General features: G+C 39.1%; 1 protein-coding gene across 2 annotated transcripts in view; it reads right to left on the bottom strand.

The window, feature by feature from the left end:
- Nucleotides 1-20,260, bottom strand: part of SLC39A10 (solute carrier family 39 member 10) — a 136,538-nt gene extending 116,278 nt beyond the window's left edge. Inside the window, exon 1 of one of the 2 annotated variants that reach the window (XM_077884755.1) lies at nucleotides 20,104-20,260. In XM_077884755.1, the coding sequence (XP_077740881.1) occupies nucleotides 20,104-20,149 (46 nt within the window). In that variant the 5' untranslated portion in view covers nucleotides 20,150-20,260. The remainder of the gene's footprint in view (nucleotides 1-20,103) is intronic. The other variant, XM_077884760.1, reaches the window with a different exon arrangement.
- Nucleotides 20,261-20,712: the final 452 nt, after the last annotated feature.

Here is a 20,712-nt window from a genome sequence, read left to right on the forward strand (position 1 = left end):
TTGGCCCTCTCCCTCGCCCGTCCTCAGCTGCCTGCCTCGAAAATCAGATTTGCACTGACTCTCTTTACATAGATGTAAGTTCTTTTCTTCTGGATGTTTTCCTTCAGAACAATAATGAAAGGTAGGTTTCATGTACAAAGAAATGATCGACAATCTCTTGAAGTTTAGGTAACCAGGAAAACTGTGTACACAGCAAACTTTGCAGTAATAGGTCTAGAACTGACGTAAAGGGAGGCCATGGAGGCCCAGTGGCCTTTCAACCTACTGCTCAGATGTGACAGTCTGGATGCTAGGGAGATAGATGCACTGATCAGCTTTGAGATTATTCCTCAGCCAGGCCACTTTAGAACTCCGAGTGGGGGATTAAAAACAACATAGTTACAATACAGATCATGTATTCCTTCATTCACGCAAAAAATATTTATAGACAACTGACCATACTTGGGTTGCAGTAGTAAACAGAAACTACCAGAATCGTTAGTCAACTTGACCTAATTGACATAAACAGAGTGGTCCATCCAGAAACAGCAGCAGAATTCACATTTTTTTTTTCCACTGTACATGAAACATTCAAGATACATCAGATTTTAGGTTTAAAATAAATCTCAATAAATTTAATAGTACTGAAAATTTAAAAAGAAAAACAAAAACAAAACGGTGTCTGGCCAAAAAGCAAGGATACAAGAAAGCAGTAGTTTTCTAGATATGTAGATAATTCTCAAGCAGTTAGATTAAACAACATACTTCCAAATAACCCAAGGTAAAAAGAAAATATGTTGAAATCAATAAAAGTAAAAACCCAACATAGTTGGGGTGCATGAGTGTCTCAGTGGGTTGAGTGTTTGCCTTTGGCTTAGATCATGATCCCAGGGCCCTGGGATGGAGCCGCACATCCCCATAGCATTGCCTGTTCAGCGGGGAGCGTACTTCTCTCTCTCCCTCTGCCCCCTCCCCAAACTCGTGCTTTCTCTCTCAAATAAGTAAATAAAATCTAAAACAAAGGCAAAAACAAAAATCCCACAACATAGCAATTGTATGTAATGCAGCTAAATTAGAGTTTGATGAGAAATTTATAATACTAAATGCTTATATTACAAGAGAAGAAAGATTTACGATGAAAGAGGACTGGCTCTTGTTAGAACATATGACTCTTGATCACCAGGTCATGAGTTTGAGCCCCACATTGGACATAGAGATCACTTAAAAAAGTAGATACATAAATAAAATGAATGACCTAAGAGCTTTCACATTAAGCAATCACATTAAGGATTGATGCCTTCATTCTCCGTTAAAATAAAACAGTTAAGAATAAGATCAAAGTAAACCAAGGTAAAACAGAAAAAAGAATAGAAATCAGAAAATGGACAACAGGAAAAGAAAAATGAATAAAACCAACAGTCTTTTTAGATAAAATAAACATTATTCATGAGGCTAATACAAATTAAAGTCACATCAATCACCACTACAGGAACTAAAATTTAAAATATTGATAACACAGTATCAAGTTTTGGTGATTATGTAAAACAATCGAAATGCTTATACGCTGCTAGTGGGAATGCAAAGTGGTCGAGCCACTTTGAAAAACTCTTTGCAGTTCCTTTGAAAAATTGAATATACATTTATCGTACGATTCAGCAATCCCTCTCCTGGTTATCTACCCAAGAAAACAAAAATGTATATTTGTACAAAGGCTTGAGTGATATGTTCATAGGAGCTTGTTTGTAATAGTCAACAAATGAAAGCAACCCAAATGTCCATCAGTTAGTAAACTGATCAACAACTTGTGGTAGACTTGTTCCATGGAAAACTATTTCACAACAAGGAATAAACTACAAATACATGTAACAGTGAAAAGAAACAAGCCACTGGCCACAGACAAATCTCAAAAGCATTTTGCTGAGCGGAAGCAGCCAAAGACAAAAGAATGCACACAAGATGACTTCATTTATATGAAATTTTAAAAAGGTAGGCCCAGTGAGAGAAAGATGAGTAGGCCTTTCAGCGACTGAGGGCATGGGGGGCGGGAGGCCGAGACGATTAATAGCAGAGGGGCAGGGAGTCCTTATGGGTGTTCTGTATGTTGATTTTGGTAGTGGTTATGGGGATTGCACATTTGTCAAAACTCTTCTGAATATGTACTCAAAATTATTAAATTTTATTCTATGTAGATGATAAATAAAGCTGAAAAAAGTAGAAACTATATGTATGACATGAAAAAATCCACTGTAATCAAAGGTAGATTTTTAAAGAAACATGTTGCTAAGTCAGTTTCTGACATGCCAAGGAAATCCATCAAATCCTATCACTTCTTTGGAAAAAGAATGTTTGCAAACATGAGCGTATTCACATTATAAATTGAAGGTATACAATTACTAAAGAAAATAAAGTGGGAAAAGCAACCAAAAATTTAAAAGTGAAAAATGAAAAAAAAAAAATGACTGGCATAAAGCATTTAAGACACTAAGAAAAAATAAACCAAAAAAAAAAAAAAAGAGAGAGAGAGAGAGAAGAAAGAAAGAAAGAAAGAAAGAAAGAAAGAAAGAAAGAAAGAAGGAAAGAAAGAAAGAAAGAAAAGGAAACCAAGAGAAGGAATGTTGTTCAAAATCAAGATGCGAGGTGCCCGGGTGGCTCAGTGGGTTGAGGGGCTGACTTTGGCTGGGGTCATGGTCTTAGGGTCCTGGGACGGGGCCCCATGTTGCTTCCCTGAGTTCTTCAGGCTCCCTGCTCAGCCAGGAGTCTGCTTTTCTCTCTCCGGCTGCCCCTCTCCTTGCTTGTGCTCTCTCTCTCTCTCTCAAATAAATGAATAAATAAATAAGATCTTAAAAAAAAGTCATGATGGAAGATCTTTTTATAGCAAAAAACACAAAGCTTGATGTCTTGATCAAGAAACAGAATAGAAAAATCCAATCAGATGGCTAAGACCCTGTGGGCAGCCTTAGCGTCAGGCTTGTGAACGCCAAGCAGCATAGGCCACTTCCAGAAAGTAAGTTCTATATTACGGGAAATGTGTTATCTAGACATCATTGATACCAATTAAATTTCGGTTTTTGCAACAAACCTTGCATTCAGAGCACACGTCTTGCTTGTGCAGAACACACAGCCACCAAATTCACATTCAAGGGGAGTTTTGCTTTGACTTCAGGACTAGGACTGTGTTCCCCTTTCTGGCAGTTGAGCCTACAAACTCCCTGGGGAATGAACGTTCCCTGGAGAGTCACAGCAGCTATCCTAACCTGCCTGACGTCATTACCACGATTTGACACTCCTCAGCCTACCCAACAGATGGGCCCTGTGCTCAGGTCTGATGAGACTACGGTTATTATAAGTGAGAAGAAGTCTAAAAGTGTGCTGTTGACTTAGAAAATTTCATTTTCTCCTTAAATGTAGGTATTCTTTAAAAAAAAAAAAAAGATTTATTTATTTACTAGAGAGAGAGAGAGAGAGAGAGAGTGCAAGTTGTGGGAATGCAGGGAGAATTTCAAGCAGACTCCGGCTAAGAACAGAGCCCAGCAAGGGCTGGATCCCAGGGCCCTGAGATCATGACCTGAACCAAAACCAAGAGTGGGCTGCCTAACCGACTGTGCCATCCAGGTGCCCCGCGATGTAGGTATGTTCTCGACCTAGATCCACTGACCAGAACTTTTCCCTCCATTTTTTAGACTGGTTAAAAGGAGGCACTCTATATCAAACTCCAACTGAATGATTTTGATGAATGCTTATTCCTGAAATACCTGCTGTCCTAAATACGTGAGGGAAATGATTCTGAGAAGGTGTGACCTTGAAGAGAGCCATGCACGTCCAGTGAAAATGAGCACATTCTTGAAAATACTGCGGGGCATGTACAGAAATAAGTAATTCTGATGCCACAAAACACCAGCTGTTTCTGAGGTTTCTGAGAACACCTTGGCAGCTTATGGGAAATGACATACAGAGGAGGTGTGATCTCTTACCTGTACCGACGTCCAGTGGGACTGAACAGCTCACTGCACTGATGGGCAATGGGATCCAAAGGGGCAAAGTGTCCCAGAAGTGGAGTCAAATGTGAGGCTGCAAGAGGCTATTAATGTTCAATCTCCAGGAGCCTCTCCCGACAGAAGTACCATGACAGTCAAGTTCGCTGCCACTCGGGCTGCTGCCTCCCAGAGATTGCTCTCTGGAGGCCAAGGGGCCAGCGCAGCCAATGTTTTGGCTATGTAACCCGAATTAAATGTGTTCTCAGGCCACAGCTCTTGTTCAACTGAGGTCTTGTGACTAGTTGTGTGTGAGATGTGTTTCAACCAACTTGTTCACAAGTCCTAAAACTGGCATAAATGTACTGGAGTTGACCTAAAATACTCATAGGACTGGATTTATGGTTTTCTTTATTTTTTTAAATTTTATTTATTTATTCATGAGACATACAGAGAGAGAGAGGCAGAGACACAGGCAGAGGGAGAAGCAGGCTCCATGCAGGGAGCCCCATGTGGGACTCAATCCTGAGTCTCCAGGATCACACCTTAGGCTGAAGGCGGCGCTAAACCGCTGAGCCACCAGGACTGCCCGGATTTATGGTTTTCTTGTATTTACTCCCATCCTACGAGCCTGAGTGTGGTTGCATTGTCGTCAGTGGATTCTGGGATTATGTACAACTTTGGGCACACCCCATGTGAACATCACCCAGTAGGTACATCAGTAGAAAAGTGGAGAAGGACTCTGATAAGGCAAAGGTACAATTGTAAATCCCATTGTTCTGATTTTTTAAAAAGATTGGTTAAGACCCAAGGAAAAAATACCACACTCTCCAGACTTAAATAGGGAGGTGAGAGACTTGGCTAAATTAGAATCACAACTTCTAATTCAAAAAGACACCTTTCCTCTGTTTAAAGCAAGCCCATAAATAAATAAACAAACAAACAAACAAACAAACAAACAATAAATAAATAAATATAAAGCAAGCCCAGAAAACTGTTCTGGGTTCTTCATTAATTCAAGATGAATGACGCTTCAGAAGACACATATCTGAACGCTTCCTTCCTTTTGCCGGTTTTCCCAGCAAATTGAACCACAGACAGTTTGACAAATAAGGTCAGAATCTGAACTTGCACACACTGATCATTAACTTCTCTGTAAGAAAATTGCTGATCAAGTGGGAGTGTCCAGTCACCATGGGGTTGAAGCCAGGGCATTTTGATTTCTGATATGTAAAAGGAAACCTAACAGCGAGTATCATTGAAAAGTCTTCCATTTTCTTTGGAAGAGATACTTAGAAGTATCACAACAACCCTTGCTTTTCTTTGTGTATCTTGTCTTTTTGTTAGTCTTAACATTAAGAAATCTAATCTCTGTATTTTTATGCACTGATAGCAGAACAATAGAACTCTTATTAGAACACTCTTGTTAATGGAGTATTAAAATAATTTGATTGATGTCTTAAATTTAGATAACCCAGGCTGTGGGTTATCCCATAGTGGGGAGCATGGCTACAATTTTCTGTAAAGAGCCAAGGAGTAAATATTTCAGGCCACATGGTCTCTGTGGAAACTACTTAACTCTGCTCTTAATGGCAAGAAGGCGGCCCCTAACAATGCAGAAACGAATGTGTTTCTGGCCTATGTCCCAATAAAACTTTATTTGCAGCTGAAATTGAATTTCATATAATTTTCATGTCATGAATATTCTTCTTTTGATCTTTTTCAATCATAGAAAAATGTAAAGATCATTTTTATCGTGAAGGCTGTAAAAAATACTGGTGGTGGAGGACCTATGGGTGGCTCAGGGGTTGAGGGTCTGCCTTCGGCTCAGGTCATGACCTTGGAGTCCTGGGATCGAGTCCCACATCAGGCTTCCTGTATGGAGTCTGCTTCTCTGCCTGTGTCTCTGCCTCTGTCTCTGTGTTGCTCATGAATAAAGAAATAAAATATTTAAGAAAAGCAAAGAAAAACAGGTGGTGGCTCTGACTTGGCATATGGAGAATCGAGTGTTGACCTCTGACTTGGGATCACACTGGCCCACAGTGGGCCTTGAGATTGCTGTAAAAAGACAAGTCACCATGCCCTGAACCAGGTGTAAGTAATTCAATAGTAATTTGGGGGTACTTGCACGTTGCACGGTTTGGATTCATCGTCAGGAATCCCCAGGAAACTGCTGCAATCATGGCTTCTCTGTTTTCCCCCAAGTATTAATAGTGAAAATCATGGAGGGTGGGCAGGTTGGGCACAGGTGGCTTGAAGCTGTCCTGCCCCAAACAGGGTAGGTCTTCCTAGTTCTGTTTTGTCTCAAATGTTGTTTTGAGTTTGGCAGTCTCTTCCATAATTTCTTTTCACCAAAATTTTCTAGTGAAGCTAAAGCTCCGGAAAGGAGTACCTTGTTTGTACAGAAGCCTGTTCCTTCAAGGATATGGTACTTGAATCTGAAAAACCAGAGAGGCAGGCTTAGGGACTGCCACAAAGGAAAAATTAGATAAAAATTTAAATCATATTTACTTGAGAGAGACAGTGGGCATGTGCAAGCAGGGGGAGGAGAGGAAGGAGAGGGAGATAAGCTCCAGGAGATTCCTCACTGAGCACAGGGCCTGCTGTGGGGCTGGATCCCAGACCCTGAGATCACGACCTGAAAGGAAACCAAGAGTCATGCACTCAACTGACTGAGCCACCCAGGTGCCCCAATAAATAAATCTCTAAAAATATATATAAATAAACGGCTGCAATGAGACTTTATTTCATTTAAGCTTTTCTGTAAGAAGAGAAAAGCTCATACAGGCTGTTAACACAGAGGAGAAATCATTTCAGAATGAAAATATAGGAAACCAGCAGGATCCAATCCATTGCCATGGAGGCTTCCATATGTAATACCAATAGAACAACAGAGAAGCTGATAGCACAGGGCAATTTCTCTTAAAGCTCCAATTCTAAGAAAATAAAATAAAATAAAAATAAAAATAAAAAAAGCTCCAATTCTGAGCCGAATGTGCATACTTAGATTAGCAAATGGCTCCAATTGTTTTTTACGTTCAGATTCTTTCTTTTAGTTTTGCTATCTGGTATGAATCTCTGCTTCTCTGAGCTCCAACCGCCACCCACCCCTTGATTTAGCAAGACTTTCCAATCGACATATTTCTTCTATTGTCTTCTCCCAAGACACCCACTCTCTCAAAAGTCCAAACCAAAATCTTAATTCAGTCTAATCCACTTCCAAAAGATTCTTCTGTAACTCTTAATGCAAGCACTTGATGCCCTCTTTTAAGAATGTAGCCCAAAATTATACCCTGAAGCTACAACAGTCTACACGCCCCCCACCCCCGGGAGTTACCATGACAACTCTGGGATAAGCTTCAGGAAAACAGCCACGAGTTTCATCCTATTTCCATGGCTGTGTTACACACACAGCCCCATCTTGCCCTTCGGGTCCCAGCAGGGGAAAGATCAGGACTCCTTCTTCGGCTTCGATGCGCTTCTTTGCAAAGATGAGATTGGAGAAAGAGGCTACCCTCTCCTTGAAATGATTGCAGTCAAAAAAAGAAAACTTGCCAAAATTCTGGAGTCAGATTTTGCTTTGCAGCCTATTTTTTGTTCAGCTTTTCCATTTTTTTGTACCCCCCATTTTTTTTTAAATATCAAGAGTATGGTTACAAATCTCAAGCTATGTCTTACAATATTGGGTGTCCCACCGTCACAGCTTTACAAATGCAGTGAAGGACTCACTTTGGGAGGCTGCTGTTTTACCTTGAGAAGAGTTTGGAATCTGACTAGGTACAGCAGCTGGGGGGAGGTGGGGAGAAGGGTTTTGTTTTATTCATAACACAAACTAGATCTCCAGTCAAGAGCAAAGTTGACTCCCCCATGCTCCAAATCTTCAGTTAGCATATCTAGAAATGTCTGGTCACTAAGCTGTCAGGGCATTGGGCCAAAAAGATGGAAAGCCAGAAATAGTTCATCTCTGGGCCAGGGTACAGACTTAACTTATTATTATAAGTAAAAAGGAATGAACTGCTAAGGTGGCTCTTTTGGAAGGCTTTTAGAATCGCGTGCTAAATACAATAAGCTCTGGGCAGACTTCAGATAGTTTATTTTAGAGTTCTATAGAAATGTTTAAAATTTAGGGATTCAAACAGTGCAAAACACAGCTTGGCCCGCTGAAGTATTGCAGCTGTAATCAGGGCCCTGCTGACAAGTGTCTTGAATATTCCTCCCCGTTGTTTTCCTGGGGCCCTGCATACAGGGAGGGCCGTGTCTGTGGTTTACCTGTTACACACCTGCCCTTCAGTCCTTGAAACCTCAATTATTTGGGTTTCACAGCCAACAATGGGCTATTTACTAATAGCAGGGTAATGCTTCTCCTACCCGTAGGACCCTTAAGAGAAAATCTATTACACACACAGCTTTATTTGTGGATAGCATTTCGCAAACTATCAACATTTCGGTGTTGGCCTTTGAGAACTGACCAGTACTTCTGCTTGTGGTGATTAAGAAAGAGGGACATGGGCGTTGGGAATAGAAACCCCACTTGAAGAGGACAGCACATTAGGAAAAAGAAAGGAAGTTTAAGAGGAAGAAGAAATTCCAGGCCCTGAGGTACATTGGGATGGCACCTTCAGAAAAGGGTAATTGGGACTTGAGTGCAAATCTCAGGGCCTGAGCTTCAGGGTGAAGTTATCAGTAAAAGAGTTTAAGACTTGGTCAGGTTTTAGAGAAAATGAAGATACATCTACTTGGCTATTGGAGCAGGTTACAGAAAGATAATTCAGAACTTAAATTTGTATTAATTAGGGGATCCCTGGGTGGCTCAGCAGTTTAGCGCCTGCCTTTGGCTCAGGGCGTGATCCTGGAGTCCCGGGATCGAGTCCCCATCAGGCTCCCTGCATGGAGCCTGCTTCTCCCTCTGCCTGTGTCTCTGCCTCTCTCTCTCTGTCTCTCATGAATAAATAAATAAAATCTTTTTAAAAATTTGTATTAATTATTAAAATTATCGTATGTTAAAAAGCTTGAGGATTGGGATCCTGAATCAAAGAAACAAACTGCTACCACTCATGCCAATAGAAGAAAAATAAAACTCAAGATTCACGTTACCTGGAACAAGAAAGACAATCTCACTGGAGCTCTGCAGAGTTGAGACCTTGAAGAGTTTTGAGCACACAGCAAGGTACAATAAAAAAAATTAATCCTACGAACACCCTTTATTGCTGATGTGTCAGAGATAGTAGGTTTATTTAGTGTGCTCACGACGTCGCTCTGTTTTAGTGAGAGGCAAAGCAGTCGTAAACCTTCTACGTGGCTACTCCTGACCTCTATTTCCTGAACACTGTTGCTCCTTAAGGTTTTAATCTTCTAAATCATAATATTTCCTAAGAGACAAGCGTTCAGAAATCTAAACTTGGCTTGGGCCTCCTACAGCGGGGAACTGAGAGAATTTCAAGTTGGAAGACGGTTTGTACCAACAGAGTTAATTCACACATCAGGCCTTCCAATAGCCCGGAGTCTGAGCTTCTATCCCAGGGAGTGGACACCCCCTCGTAGGCTTCCAAGTTGGCATTGACCCGAAATGCCTACTCATCTGTCTGGGCCTGTGAGAGATTTCCTTTTATCTTTTAAATTGTACCCTCGACACGGCTAATCTAAAGGTGCAACACGTTCAAAAAAGATTAAGAGCACAAAGCAATTCCAACAGAGACTAGGTAACACGAGGCAGGATTTGCAAAGTCGTTCCGCATCGTCTAGGTTCAGCATCAGGTCCCCAGAATCCACCGTCTAACCACCTTATCTTAGTCTTTGCATTATACGACATGTATGATAAGATGCGACTTTTCTTTGGTTCTTCTACTTCCACTTTTCCAACGTGGTCAGCATTATAAAAATGTCTTTTAAATGTCTTAAGGTCCAGGGGGCACAGGGGTGACTCGGTGGGTTAAGTGTCTGCCTTTGGCTCAGGTCATGACCCAAGGTCCTGGGACTGAGCCCTGTGTCAGGCTCCCTCTCAGTGGAAGGCCTGCTTCTCCCTCTCCCTCTGCCTCCTCCACCCCCCCAACTTGTGCTGCGCCCGGGCGCTCTCTCTCTGTCTCAAATAAATAAATAAATAAATAAATAAATAAATAAATAAAGTCTTTTTAAAAAGATGTCTTAAGGTGCCCATTTACATAATATGGAAATTTATCTGCACTTATTTTCATTGTTTATTGTCCTTCCTAACTTCCATTCACATTCATTTACTATTCCATTTCATCATTTCCGAACAGTGTTTTGCAATTCGAATCAGTCCTTCTAATTTGACTGGTTTAGCATAGGAACTGTTTTTAGCGTTGTTTGTCCTTTGATTTTTCTGAATATATTCCCTCATCACATCATTCAAGTATCTTGGAATTAATGATCAATTCTAGGAGATAAGGTCGTGCTACCAACGTATCTCTTCCATTACAATGTTACGTATCTAACTGATTTAACAATTTACTAGTTCAATTCTCTGATCGGCCTGAAAATCTTTGCTGATCAAATTGCTTATTTTCTGACTAAATTACACACAAGCCTCAGATTATTTATCTGCTGTTAACTGAAGGACTCCAGTGTGTTTACTCTGCAAATTACCGAGACGTTACGAACAATCCACAGACCCATGTACCACTATCTGTGGCTGCAAGATTAGTTCACAGTAGGAATTAAAAAGATTTTTGTTGTTGAGTTGCCTTTTTTTCTAATCTGAAAAAAGTTTATTGAGGGGATTAAAGACATGCCACCCCAAAATATTCCCCTTTGGCATATTGATGATTTTGAACTGAAGGTGTATGAAGAGCTATTGGGCCCCCATTTCCCACCTAAAAGCAGGTATTACATTTTCAAGGAGAAAAGCGCCCTCCGTCTACGAGGAAGGGAACAATCTTGTCCTTAGAGATGTCACTGTGGGATGGACCTGCGTACCCGCTTACTAAAGTAACTCTTGTCTTCCCTTAGTCTCCCTTCTCCTATAATTCCTCATCACTGCCCCGCAACCCACGGCCCCAGCCCATACTCCTTTGTGTCTTATCATATCCTCACAATTTATGATCTGTGTAAAAACTTCCATAAGCTTTTGGGCCTGATGGCTTCTTCAGGTCTTCATTTTCTATCTGAGGACTTTCATGCATTTGTAAAAAAAAAAAAAAGAAAAAAAAAAGAAAATTTGTATGTTATTCTCCCGTTAATCTGTTTTATGTCGATTTGATTCTTAGGCCAGCCCCAGAACCTAATAGGGTAAAATAAATATTCCTCCCTGCCACAGCAAAGTACACACACACACACACACACACACACCTTCACATTTTTGCACATTACTTTATATAATGATGCCCGATAATTTTGTCATATATCCAACATTCTACATCATCCTAGAATCTAGATGCTCAGAATTGAAAGAAATCTTGAGAGGATCACATCAAAGGTGTCATCTCCCTGCCTTTTTCCTCTTCACAATAGAGTGGACCACTCTATTGACTCCAAAGACCGTAAGTGAACAGTTAACCTTGCTTAGAGATATGGCAAAGAGCCAGTCACCCGACTTTTGTTTCTTCCTACAATGACTTCCTTTGAAAAACACAAATCTAACAATTTAAAGCTTCCAGTGAACGATTCCCTGTATATACAACAAACATCAATAGTTTAATTTTCTACGTGCCAGATGCTTACATTCTTCACTATAGTTAGTAGTTCCTAGATCTGTTACTCTGGTGAAAACATGAGAGAGGGATCTGGAAGGGGGAAAGGGACAAGGCACATGAATCTCAAGACTAAAGGCAGCAAAATTTCTCCTTGGAGAAGCAGTTTCTAGTGTGTAGAAATACAAGTTTATGTCTTCAAGAAAATATTCCACTAATACCCTAAAGCACTCTGCCATTCTTGATGCTTGGCCCATTGATATTCCCCATGACCTGAGTTCAAGTGTTTAAATAATAAGGAAATACACGCTACCTTACTAACTGTCCTTTCCATGGCGGTGGTGGTCATTTATCTTAAGTCTAGGATGAGTTGGACATGAGAAGACTTACCCCAGGAACAGCTTTCAAGGTGCATTGGCTCGAAAGAAAAAGGATATGGTTTTGCTCTCCCTTAAAAAAATGTTCTTCTATCTTGGTCAGGGGAGACAGGGTGAGAGGTCAAAATGGTCTCAGCCTGCCTCAGCCTAAAGTCTTCCTGCCCGGCTCTTTGGGAGGAGTTTACAGTTCTAATTAGCATCACAGTGGCTCCCCACCTAATCCTAATCCACCACATATTTCTAGCTTTTTGTCATTTTTATAGATTGCTAATTCTCTTTGTTTTTCCTAGTATGGGTCTTGTGTTCCTGAACTTCCAAACTTGACTTTATAATTGTATTGACTACAATTTCACATTTGAGATATAACTACATACTTCCTTAGAACTACTGAGATGGGAAGGTGTCAGGAATAGGAGAGTGTAATTCTAACACTTTATTTCTGTGTAGATATTGAGGTCTCAAGGAGAACATGAACGAGGGTGGGAAGGGTGCTTACCGTCTAGTCCCAGATAAAACTAAAACTCTCAGGAGGAAGTTTAAAACCCTGATAGCATAGGTATCATCATTTGCACCATCTTCAGTAACAACATTATTGCAACTGGTATTTTTTTTTTAAAGATTTTATTCATGAGAGACCCAGAAAGAGAGGCAGAGACACAGGCAGAGGGAGAAGCAGGCTCTATGAAGGGAGCCCGATGTGGGACTTGATCCCAGGACTCCAGGATCACGCCCTGGACCAAAGGCAGGTGCTCAACCGCTAAGCCACCCAGGGATCCCATCAACTGGTAATTTTTGGCATGCCTGCTGTGTCCCAGACATTGCACTAGGCATGAATTATCTCATGGAGTGCTCGGAACAACACTGTGAAGAAGGGGCTGCTACCATTTCCACTTAAAGGGAGAAAACTAGGGGTACCTGGGTGGATCAGTCTGCTCAGCCTCCTACTCTTCCTTTGGGTTCAGGCCATGATCTCATGAGTCATGGAATCGAGCTTCCCATCAGGCTCTGCACTCAGCAGGCAGTTTGCTTAAAGATTCTCTCTCTCCCTCTCTCTACTCAAGCTCATGTGTGCTCTCTCTCTCTTAAATAAATAAGTAAGTAAGTAAGTAAGTAAGTAAGTAAGTAAGTAAATAGGGGCACCAAGGTGGCACAGTCTGTTAAGTGACCCACTCTTGATTTTGGCTCAGGTCGTCATCTGAGGGTTGTGAGATCAAGCCCCATGTCGGCCTCTTAGCTCAGCACAGGTCTGCTTGAGATTCTCTCTCTCTCATCCTGCCCCTCCTGCTCATATTCTCTCTCTCTAAAACAAATAAGTAAATCCTAAAAAAAAATTTTTGAATAAAAATAAAAGAGGGGCACCTGGGTGGCTCAGCCAGTTAAGAGTCTGCCTTCTGCTCAGGTCATGATCCCAGGGTCCTGGGATCGAGTCATGCATCAGGCTCCCTGCTCAGCAGGAAGCCTACTTCTCCCTTTGCCTCTGCTGTTCCCCTGCTGTACTTTCTCTCTCTCTCCCCGTCAAATAAATTTAAAAAAGTCTTTTAAAAAAATAAAAGACAAAACTACAGTTTACTGGTGTAAATTGACCTTAAAATTTACTAGAGATACTAGTGAGTGGTACTCCTATACTATAAATACAGGCTAGCTGGTTTCATAGTTCCTGCTCTTGGAGCACTCACCATCTAAAACTGAACCTGCCGAGCAATTGACTTTTAGAGGTAAGAGTGATCTTAGATGTGGAGTATCTCCTTGAACTTAAAGGATTATCATGGCCTCATATTCTATTTATAAAGGTTTTAAAAAATTATTTATCTGTTATCTAATCATCTGACCAGACTGCTACTGATAGTGAATCAAGAGTATCAAATAATTTACCAATTCTTTATTTATGGAAAATATATTTAAAAAACATAAATCAAGAATTAAGGAGAGGCCAGGCGCCTGGGTGGAAAAGTCAGTTAAGCATCTGCCTTTGGCTCAGGTCATGATCTCAGGGTCCTGGGATTGAGCCCCACATCCTGCTCCCTGCCCAGTGCAGAGTCAGCTTCTCCACCCCCTCCCATTCCGCCTGCTTGTGCTCTCTCTCTCCCTCTCCCTCTCTGTCAAATAAATAAATAAAATATTTTTTAAAAAAGAAGAAGAATTAAGGAGAGGGTGTAACAGTGATCATTTTTACAGCAAAAATTATTTTACAAAATGTTTGTTTTATGGAAGAAGGAGAAAACATTCCTTTTTGGCAGTTGCCCATTTTTTATTTCAGTTTTATAAATTTATAGAAGTATCAGTCAAGAAAACCTGATCAGCTTAGTTACTGTGTCAGAAAATCTTCTGCATTTAAAACTTATTTTTGCTCTAGAATGTATTCTAAAAATTGAGTTTCGGTTGTCTTTGGTCTTCTCAGATACTCCATTAATATTTTTCATGCATTTGCTGATCACATTGTACAGATTTCCAAGTGGGATTAGCAGCTTTAACAATTTTGCTATTAGCTACACCAATAGCAACCTTGGAGGATGTTTTACTTATCTTCTGCTTTAGCAAATGTTTTATTGTTTTAGTATCATTTGGTATGAGTAACAATCTAGAATTTGCATCTGAAACATATAAATTTCTTATTTTAAAAAAGCCATACGTAAATCATTAATGATAATAATGAATGCTTGAAGGAATTTATTTTCAATGTGTTTATCCCAATTAATTGAACTATTTTTTAAAAAGCTGTCACTTAATTCTTCCTAAAACATTTATTTCTATGCATATGTAATTTAAATTGTGTGTGTAAATATACATAAAATAGTTTACACATTTATATTTAAGGAAGATTTTATAGAATCTGAGAATTAAAGCCAACACATTGGATATAGAAATACACAACTTGGGACACCTGGGTGGCTCACTGGTTGGGCATCTGCCTTTGGCTCAGGTCGTGATCCCAGGGTCCTGGGACTGAGTCCCACATTGGGCTCCCTGAATTGAGCCTGCTTCTTCCTCTGCCTGTGTCTCTCATGAATAAATAAATAAAATCTAAAAAAAAAAAAAAAAAAAAAAAAGAAAAGAAAAAAGAAATACAAAACTTCACTCAAGAATGGAAGGACAAATTCCAAGATTCCAAGATAAGGTTTGTCTTTGTTGAGAAAATATATTCTTATTTCTAATAAACTGTCATTTTCACAATAATAAAGAAAATGGAACTGTTGCTGAATTTTCCCTCCACTTTAAATAGTGTCCTCTTTCAATATATAGTACTACTTACAAACAAAACAAAACTTTGAGTATATTTCTTCTAAAATGCTTTTGTTATTTGTTTTGAGATCATACTTACATCCTCAGCATTCCATTAATTTGTATCTACTTTTCAAAAACTAACATGAATTACGTTTTATACTAAGTGAAACAGGATTTGTTTAAAAATAATTTTTTTTTCTGGTTTTGGGAAGCAACAGGTACTCAGATTATTGAATCTTCCAAGTAGTTTTTTCTTACTTTTGAGGAAAAGAGGGGAAGAAGGCTTGAGAGACACGTTGACCAAAGTCATGCCATTTTGGCTTTAGGCTAACCCTTACTCTAAAAGTCAGCAGGTCATAAAGATCTGGGAAGCCTGGGTGGCTCAGTGGTTGAACGTCTGCCTTTGGCTCAGGGCGTGATCCCTGGATTTCGGATCGAGTCCCATATCCGGCTCCTTGAGGGGAGCCTGCTTCTCCCTCTGCCTGTGTCTATGCCTGTGTCTCTGCCTCTCTCTCTCTCTCTCTCTCTCTTTCTGCCTCTCATGAATAAATAAATAAAATCTTAAAGAAAAAAAAAGAGTCACAAGATCCAACTCACAGAGGACCACAAAACCCCACTCTTTACAGCAGTAAGTCATAAATGCTGGATATTCTTAAGATGGCACCCTGTGGATGATTCCACAACCCTAACACAATGGAAAAACCAACCACCTAATGTAAATGTTAGACCCAAAGTTAAAGAGTAAGCCCCTCCCTATACAGTTACCTACATTATGTTTAAGATTTTATTTTTAAGTAATCTCTATATCCAATGTGGGGTTCAAACCTACAACCCTGAGATCAAGGGTGACATACTCTACCAACTGAGCCAGTCAGGTGTCCTTATGGTTAGCTAATTAAAGAAAAACAAACACCAAAAAACCCCCCAAAACTTATAAAACCCTTTGTTAGAGGCAAAAGAAGAATACCCCTCTCTTCCTTACTTGGGAGGAAAGACTGCTACTTTGTCTATGAAGTAGCTCCTCTCTCACTTTAATGCTTAATAAATCTTTGTTTCTCTTTCCAAATGACTTGCTCTTGAATTCTTTCTTGCCCAAAGCCAAGAATCTTCTTGGTGAGAGGCCTAAGGCCCTCCCTCTTGGAGCCTCAGCCAGTCTGGCATCACTTTGAAGTGATGGCCTTCTCGCTCTATTTTAATTTTTCTTTCTTTCCTTCCTTCCTCCCTCCCTTCCTCCTATTTTCTCTTTTCCTTCTTTTCTGTTTTCTTTCCTCTTTCTTCCTTCCTCACCTTTTCTTTTTCTCTCTCTTTCTTTTGAAAGAAGGTGTCTTAAAGGAGGCAATCACAGAGTCCTGACTATTAAGGGCTGTTGATAATTTTTTTTTAGTAAAACACTGGAGACATTTAGAGGCAACATGCAGCTTTTGACCTATATTTGAGATGAAGAATAGTGGATATTCTCTTGGCTTGACTACCAGGCTCATAGCTAGGTAACTATAAATTTTGGAAAATCCCAACTTTTGTTAGGAGACCATAGATCAATGTACAGGACCTCAGGGAAATTGAGCTTTGATAATCTTCACTCTAATCACATACGCTAAGAGGTACAAATGCTCTTCACTGGGTAAAAAGGAGAAGTCCATCATCTTACTTTTGGAAGCTTAGCATGGTTAGAGGTCAAAACAGGAAGCGCCATTGTTTAGAGACAGAAACATGAAAGTTCTGTTCTTAAAAACACCTCAACCTTCTTCCCCGTGAGGACATTTTGAATGCAGGAACTCTGGGTGGGACCCTATGGCTTCCTGTATTCTCTTTAATCAAAGTGGTAAAGTTTGTTTTTGTTTTAAAATGCAGTTAAAGGAAAGATATTTTGCCGTGTCAGAGGAGAACAACACACAGTTCCTTTTAGATTTTTATGAGCATCTGTGATCATTTGTCAAATGTGGCTACAAAATGACCAGTACTGATGAAATGCCATTTTATTTTTAGAGAAAAGCCTCAGCACACTTTCCCAAAATAATTTTTTAAAAAATCTCTGCTTCTTTCCAGGGACGTTTTGTCCATGGCTAAATGTAGGTGCATACACTTTTGTGATAGAAAACATCTTTTTACCCAAATATAATGATGGCCAAAGACTTAAATGCTATGATCTTTGGAACTGATGATGCAGATTTTTATTTTCTAGGTTTCTTATGCACAAATACTAATAAGCCATTCCTAAGACACTCGTTGGCTTGAATTAATATTTTAAAGAGAAAAATGTCATAAACCTAAAAAAGGAAGGAGAAGCCAGAAAACAATATGGTAAATGGATATCTCTGTCTCTAACCTTTCAGTTCCAACCTTTCAAGTTTTCTCCCAGCCCATATTGGATAGCAAATAAATATTCTAGAATAAAACTAATCATTCAAAATAAGGATAGGTATAAATTTCTACAGGTAGAATGTAACTTTTTTTTCTATTTTCTCAATGAAATAAGACTATTTCAAATAAGGATATACTGATATATTGAGGGGCTATCTTCAGCCCAAATGCTTAATTAGAAGATTATCTTTATTGGTAAGCTGTCATCATACTAAAAATGCAACTTAATACAGTAACAAAATAAAAGGCAAAACCTTCGGATAATAGTCTAGGAAACTAAGATAATACACCTCTCTACCCATCCAGAGCCAGTCAAGGACTTGACAAAGGACACCATTTTTTGTATTTTTCATTGGGGTCTTAAATATATTTGAGTATGGAGTTTCTTACATATTGATTTCTGCATACAATCTGTGGAAAAGGAAGTTCTCTGACTTCTGTATCAGAGAATATGAAATGACTGGCCATACTCAAAACTGAGAAGCATTTTGCAAAACTATTGAATAACTGTAAAAATAGGTGGTATTTCACTGAATCTCCTAAACCCATCCATTAACTAGGACTTTATTTCCTTTCTACCGTCAAAGTGTAAAAGAGGTAAAGTTATAGGACCAGAATGAAACTTTCAAGAGGTCTCTTTATCCCGCATGAGTTCCTGTAATAGAATGTGCTGGCGATTCCATTTCTCATCTGCAGGAATCCAAGGGGAAGGAGCAAGAGTTAGAGTAGAAGGTGAGAAAGTGATCATTGCAGAGTCTTAATGTCTCAGAGTCTGATGTGATCACAGGGCTCTTTAGTTTAGCCTCCTACCTTTTCACTCTCCAAGATCATAGTGTTTCTGTTTTGTGTTACAAGAGGAGTTGGTAATTTAATGGGGTTTATTTATGCAGTTGGAATTTTAAAGTAGAGGGTAAATTAAAAGGAAGTAAGACTTGATTACAAGATCAAAGCTCTATTTGAAAACTGTGGGGTTCTTGCAGGAAGAAATTAGAAAGCTTTAAAAAGCTGTACATTTAAAAAGTATTTTACAGTTTACAAAACACTTTTATGTAAAATTATTTCATTTACACATACAATGAGGGAGCTCCAGGGAGTCCACTAGCAGAGCTGTGACTAGAACCGTACTTCTGGTTGCTTCATCTAAGACTCTGCACTTCCTCTTTTTCTTTCTCTCTCTGCTCTCCTTCTCTCCTTCCTCCTCCTACTCCCGCTGATTGATTCTGAAACTTACTATATGGATGCTTAACAACACAAAGAACTAAAAACTTTTTGAGGGCAAATTTAGTGTCTTATTTATTTTTGCATCTCTAGCCATCTAATCCAACATAGGTATTCAGCTAATATTTGTTGAATGAATTAATAGAATAAAATAAAAAGATAAATTGAAGCAGAACCATCTTTCCAGATAGTAAAGTAGTAAATGAAAATAGAAAATTAATACTATAGATTTTAGACAATTATTTAGAATATCAAGTACTATATTAGATGCTATCTATTTATCATCTGATCTGTCATTTATCTTGTTAGCCTAACTCCAAATAATACATATTATCATCAATAATACATTGCTATTGTTTACAAATTTTCAGGTCATTAAATAATAATTGAAATGTAGAAAGATTTGTCTTATTTTACTGACAACATGAAAGTTAGATTCCATTCTTCAGTAACATATGGTTGTTTGGAATAAAACAAATAAAAATCATTAACAATTATTTCTCAATAAAACTGGGGGGAAAATGGTCATAATTACCTGTCACATCTGGAAAGTAGAAGACTGTGACCATTAACTCTTATTTGTGACAGTTTTCCTTATTTATTGTTATTATATTTCCTTTATAAATATCACAGGTTTCTGAAAGCATCAACTGATCATTTTTATATTATTCCCATCAACCTGGCTTATCTGTGAATAGATTCCAACTGGCAACTGGCCATGCTTGGATAAAACAAGATTTCATAGGTAGATCTTGTTCTGCCTGCATGTCGAGGTAAAGATCCTGGACGTGTTGAGCTTTATTTTATTTCTGCAAAGTAAGAGTAAATATTTGTGTGTGTGACTTGGAAGAAAATTTAGAGGAAGCAGAAATTTATTCTTTATTTAAGACTCAGAATCATTGAGGTAATGTCCTAGCAAGACACACTGAGAAGAAGAATCTCAAGCATATACAAATTTTACAAAACCAAACCCATAAAGCAAATAAAGATGAAATATCCAGTATCCAATTTAGACTCTCTAGATCCATACCAAAGAAGAAAATACAGAAAAATGGCCCACGCTGTAATTTTGCCAACTTAGTTAGCTGCTGTTAAGAAACACTACAGGATGCCATCTAGTGACAGGTGACCAACATATGATTAATCACATAGAAATGATGGGGTGAGGAGGTAAATATCCCAGGGTTTTGTACGTAAGGAGAAAATCCTTCTGAGAGAATTACATTTGGTAGATTAGTTTTATTTCTCTAGGTGCACAGAGTGTATGGAAATTTATCAGAGAGCTGCAGCCTGGGGATTTTTATTTTGAAAGACTGTATTGCCACCTACCTCCAGATCTGAACCTCCACCTCCTTCTGCCGCTGCCCTTCACCATCCAGTCCGCAGCTGAGCTCAGAACTGGTGAGTGCCCTCAAGTCGTAGCCCTCCGTAGAGTGACAGGTGGTGGAGGTGGAGCACTTTAGAAACCAGTCTCAAAAAAAAAAAAAAAAACCAAAACACAAAAAAACCAAAAAAAAACCCAACTTCAAAAAAGGAACCAAGATGATTCCTAAAACAATCTGTCCCCAATTAAAAATAACAACAACAATAATAAATAAACTGCTGGAAGTTCAAAGAGTAAAACTAAAATAAGGACCAGAGGAAATCATCTGTGTTTTTCTCAGTCAACGACTGTGCAGACCTGATGCTGTCTCGTTCCTCCTACCAAAGCCTCACTGAAAATGCCAGAGACCTCTCTCTAAATGGCTGTAGCATTATGCCCTAAGGGAAATAATTTTTTTCAACATTTCTCATCTTTTGTAAACAGATGGCATAGTTCTTTTTTTCTTTTTCTTTTCTTTTCTTCTTCTTTTTTTTTTTTTTTTTTTTTTTTTTTAAGAGAAAGACCAACAATCTGTCAACTGTGGAATTCTCATAGTCCAATAATTTCTTTTCGGT

Source organism: Canis aureus, chromosome 36, assembly GCF_053574225.1.
Source record: "Canis aureus isolate CA01 chromosome 36, VMU_Caureus_v.1.0, whole genome shotgun sequence".
NCBI classification, from domain to species: Eukaryota; Metazoa; Chordata; class Mammalia; order Carnivora; family Canidae; genus Canis; species Canis aureus.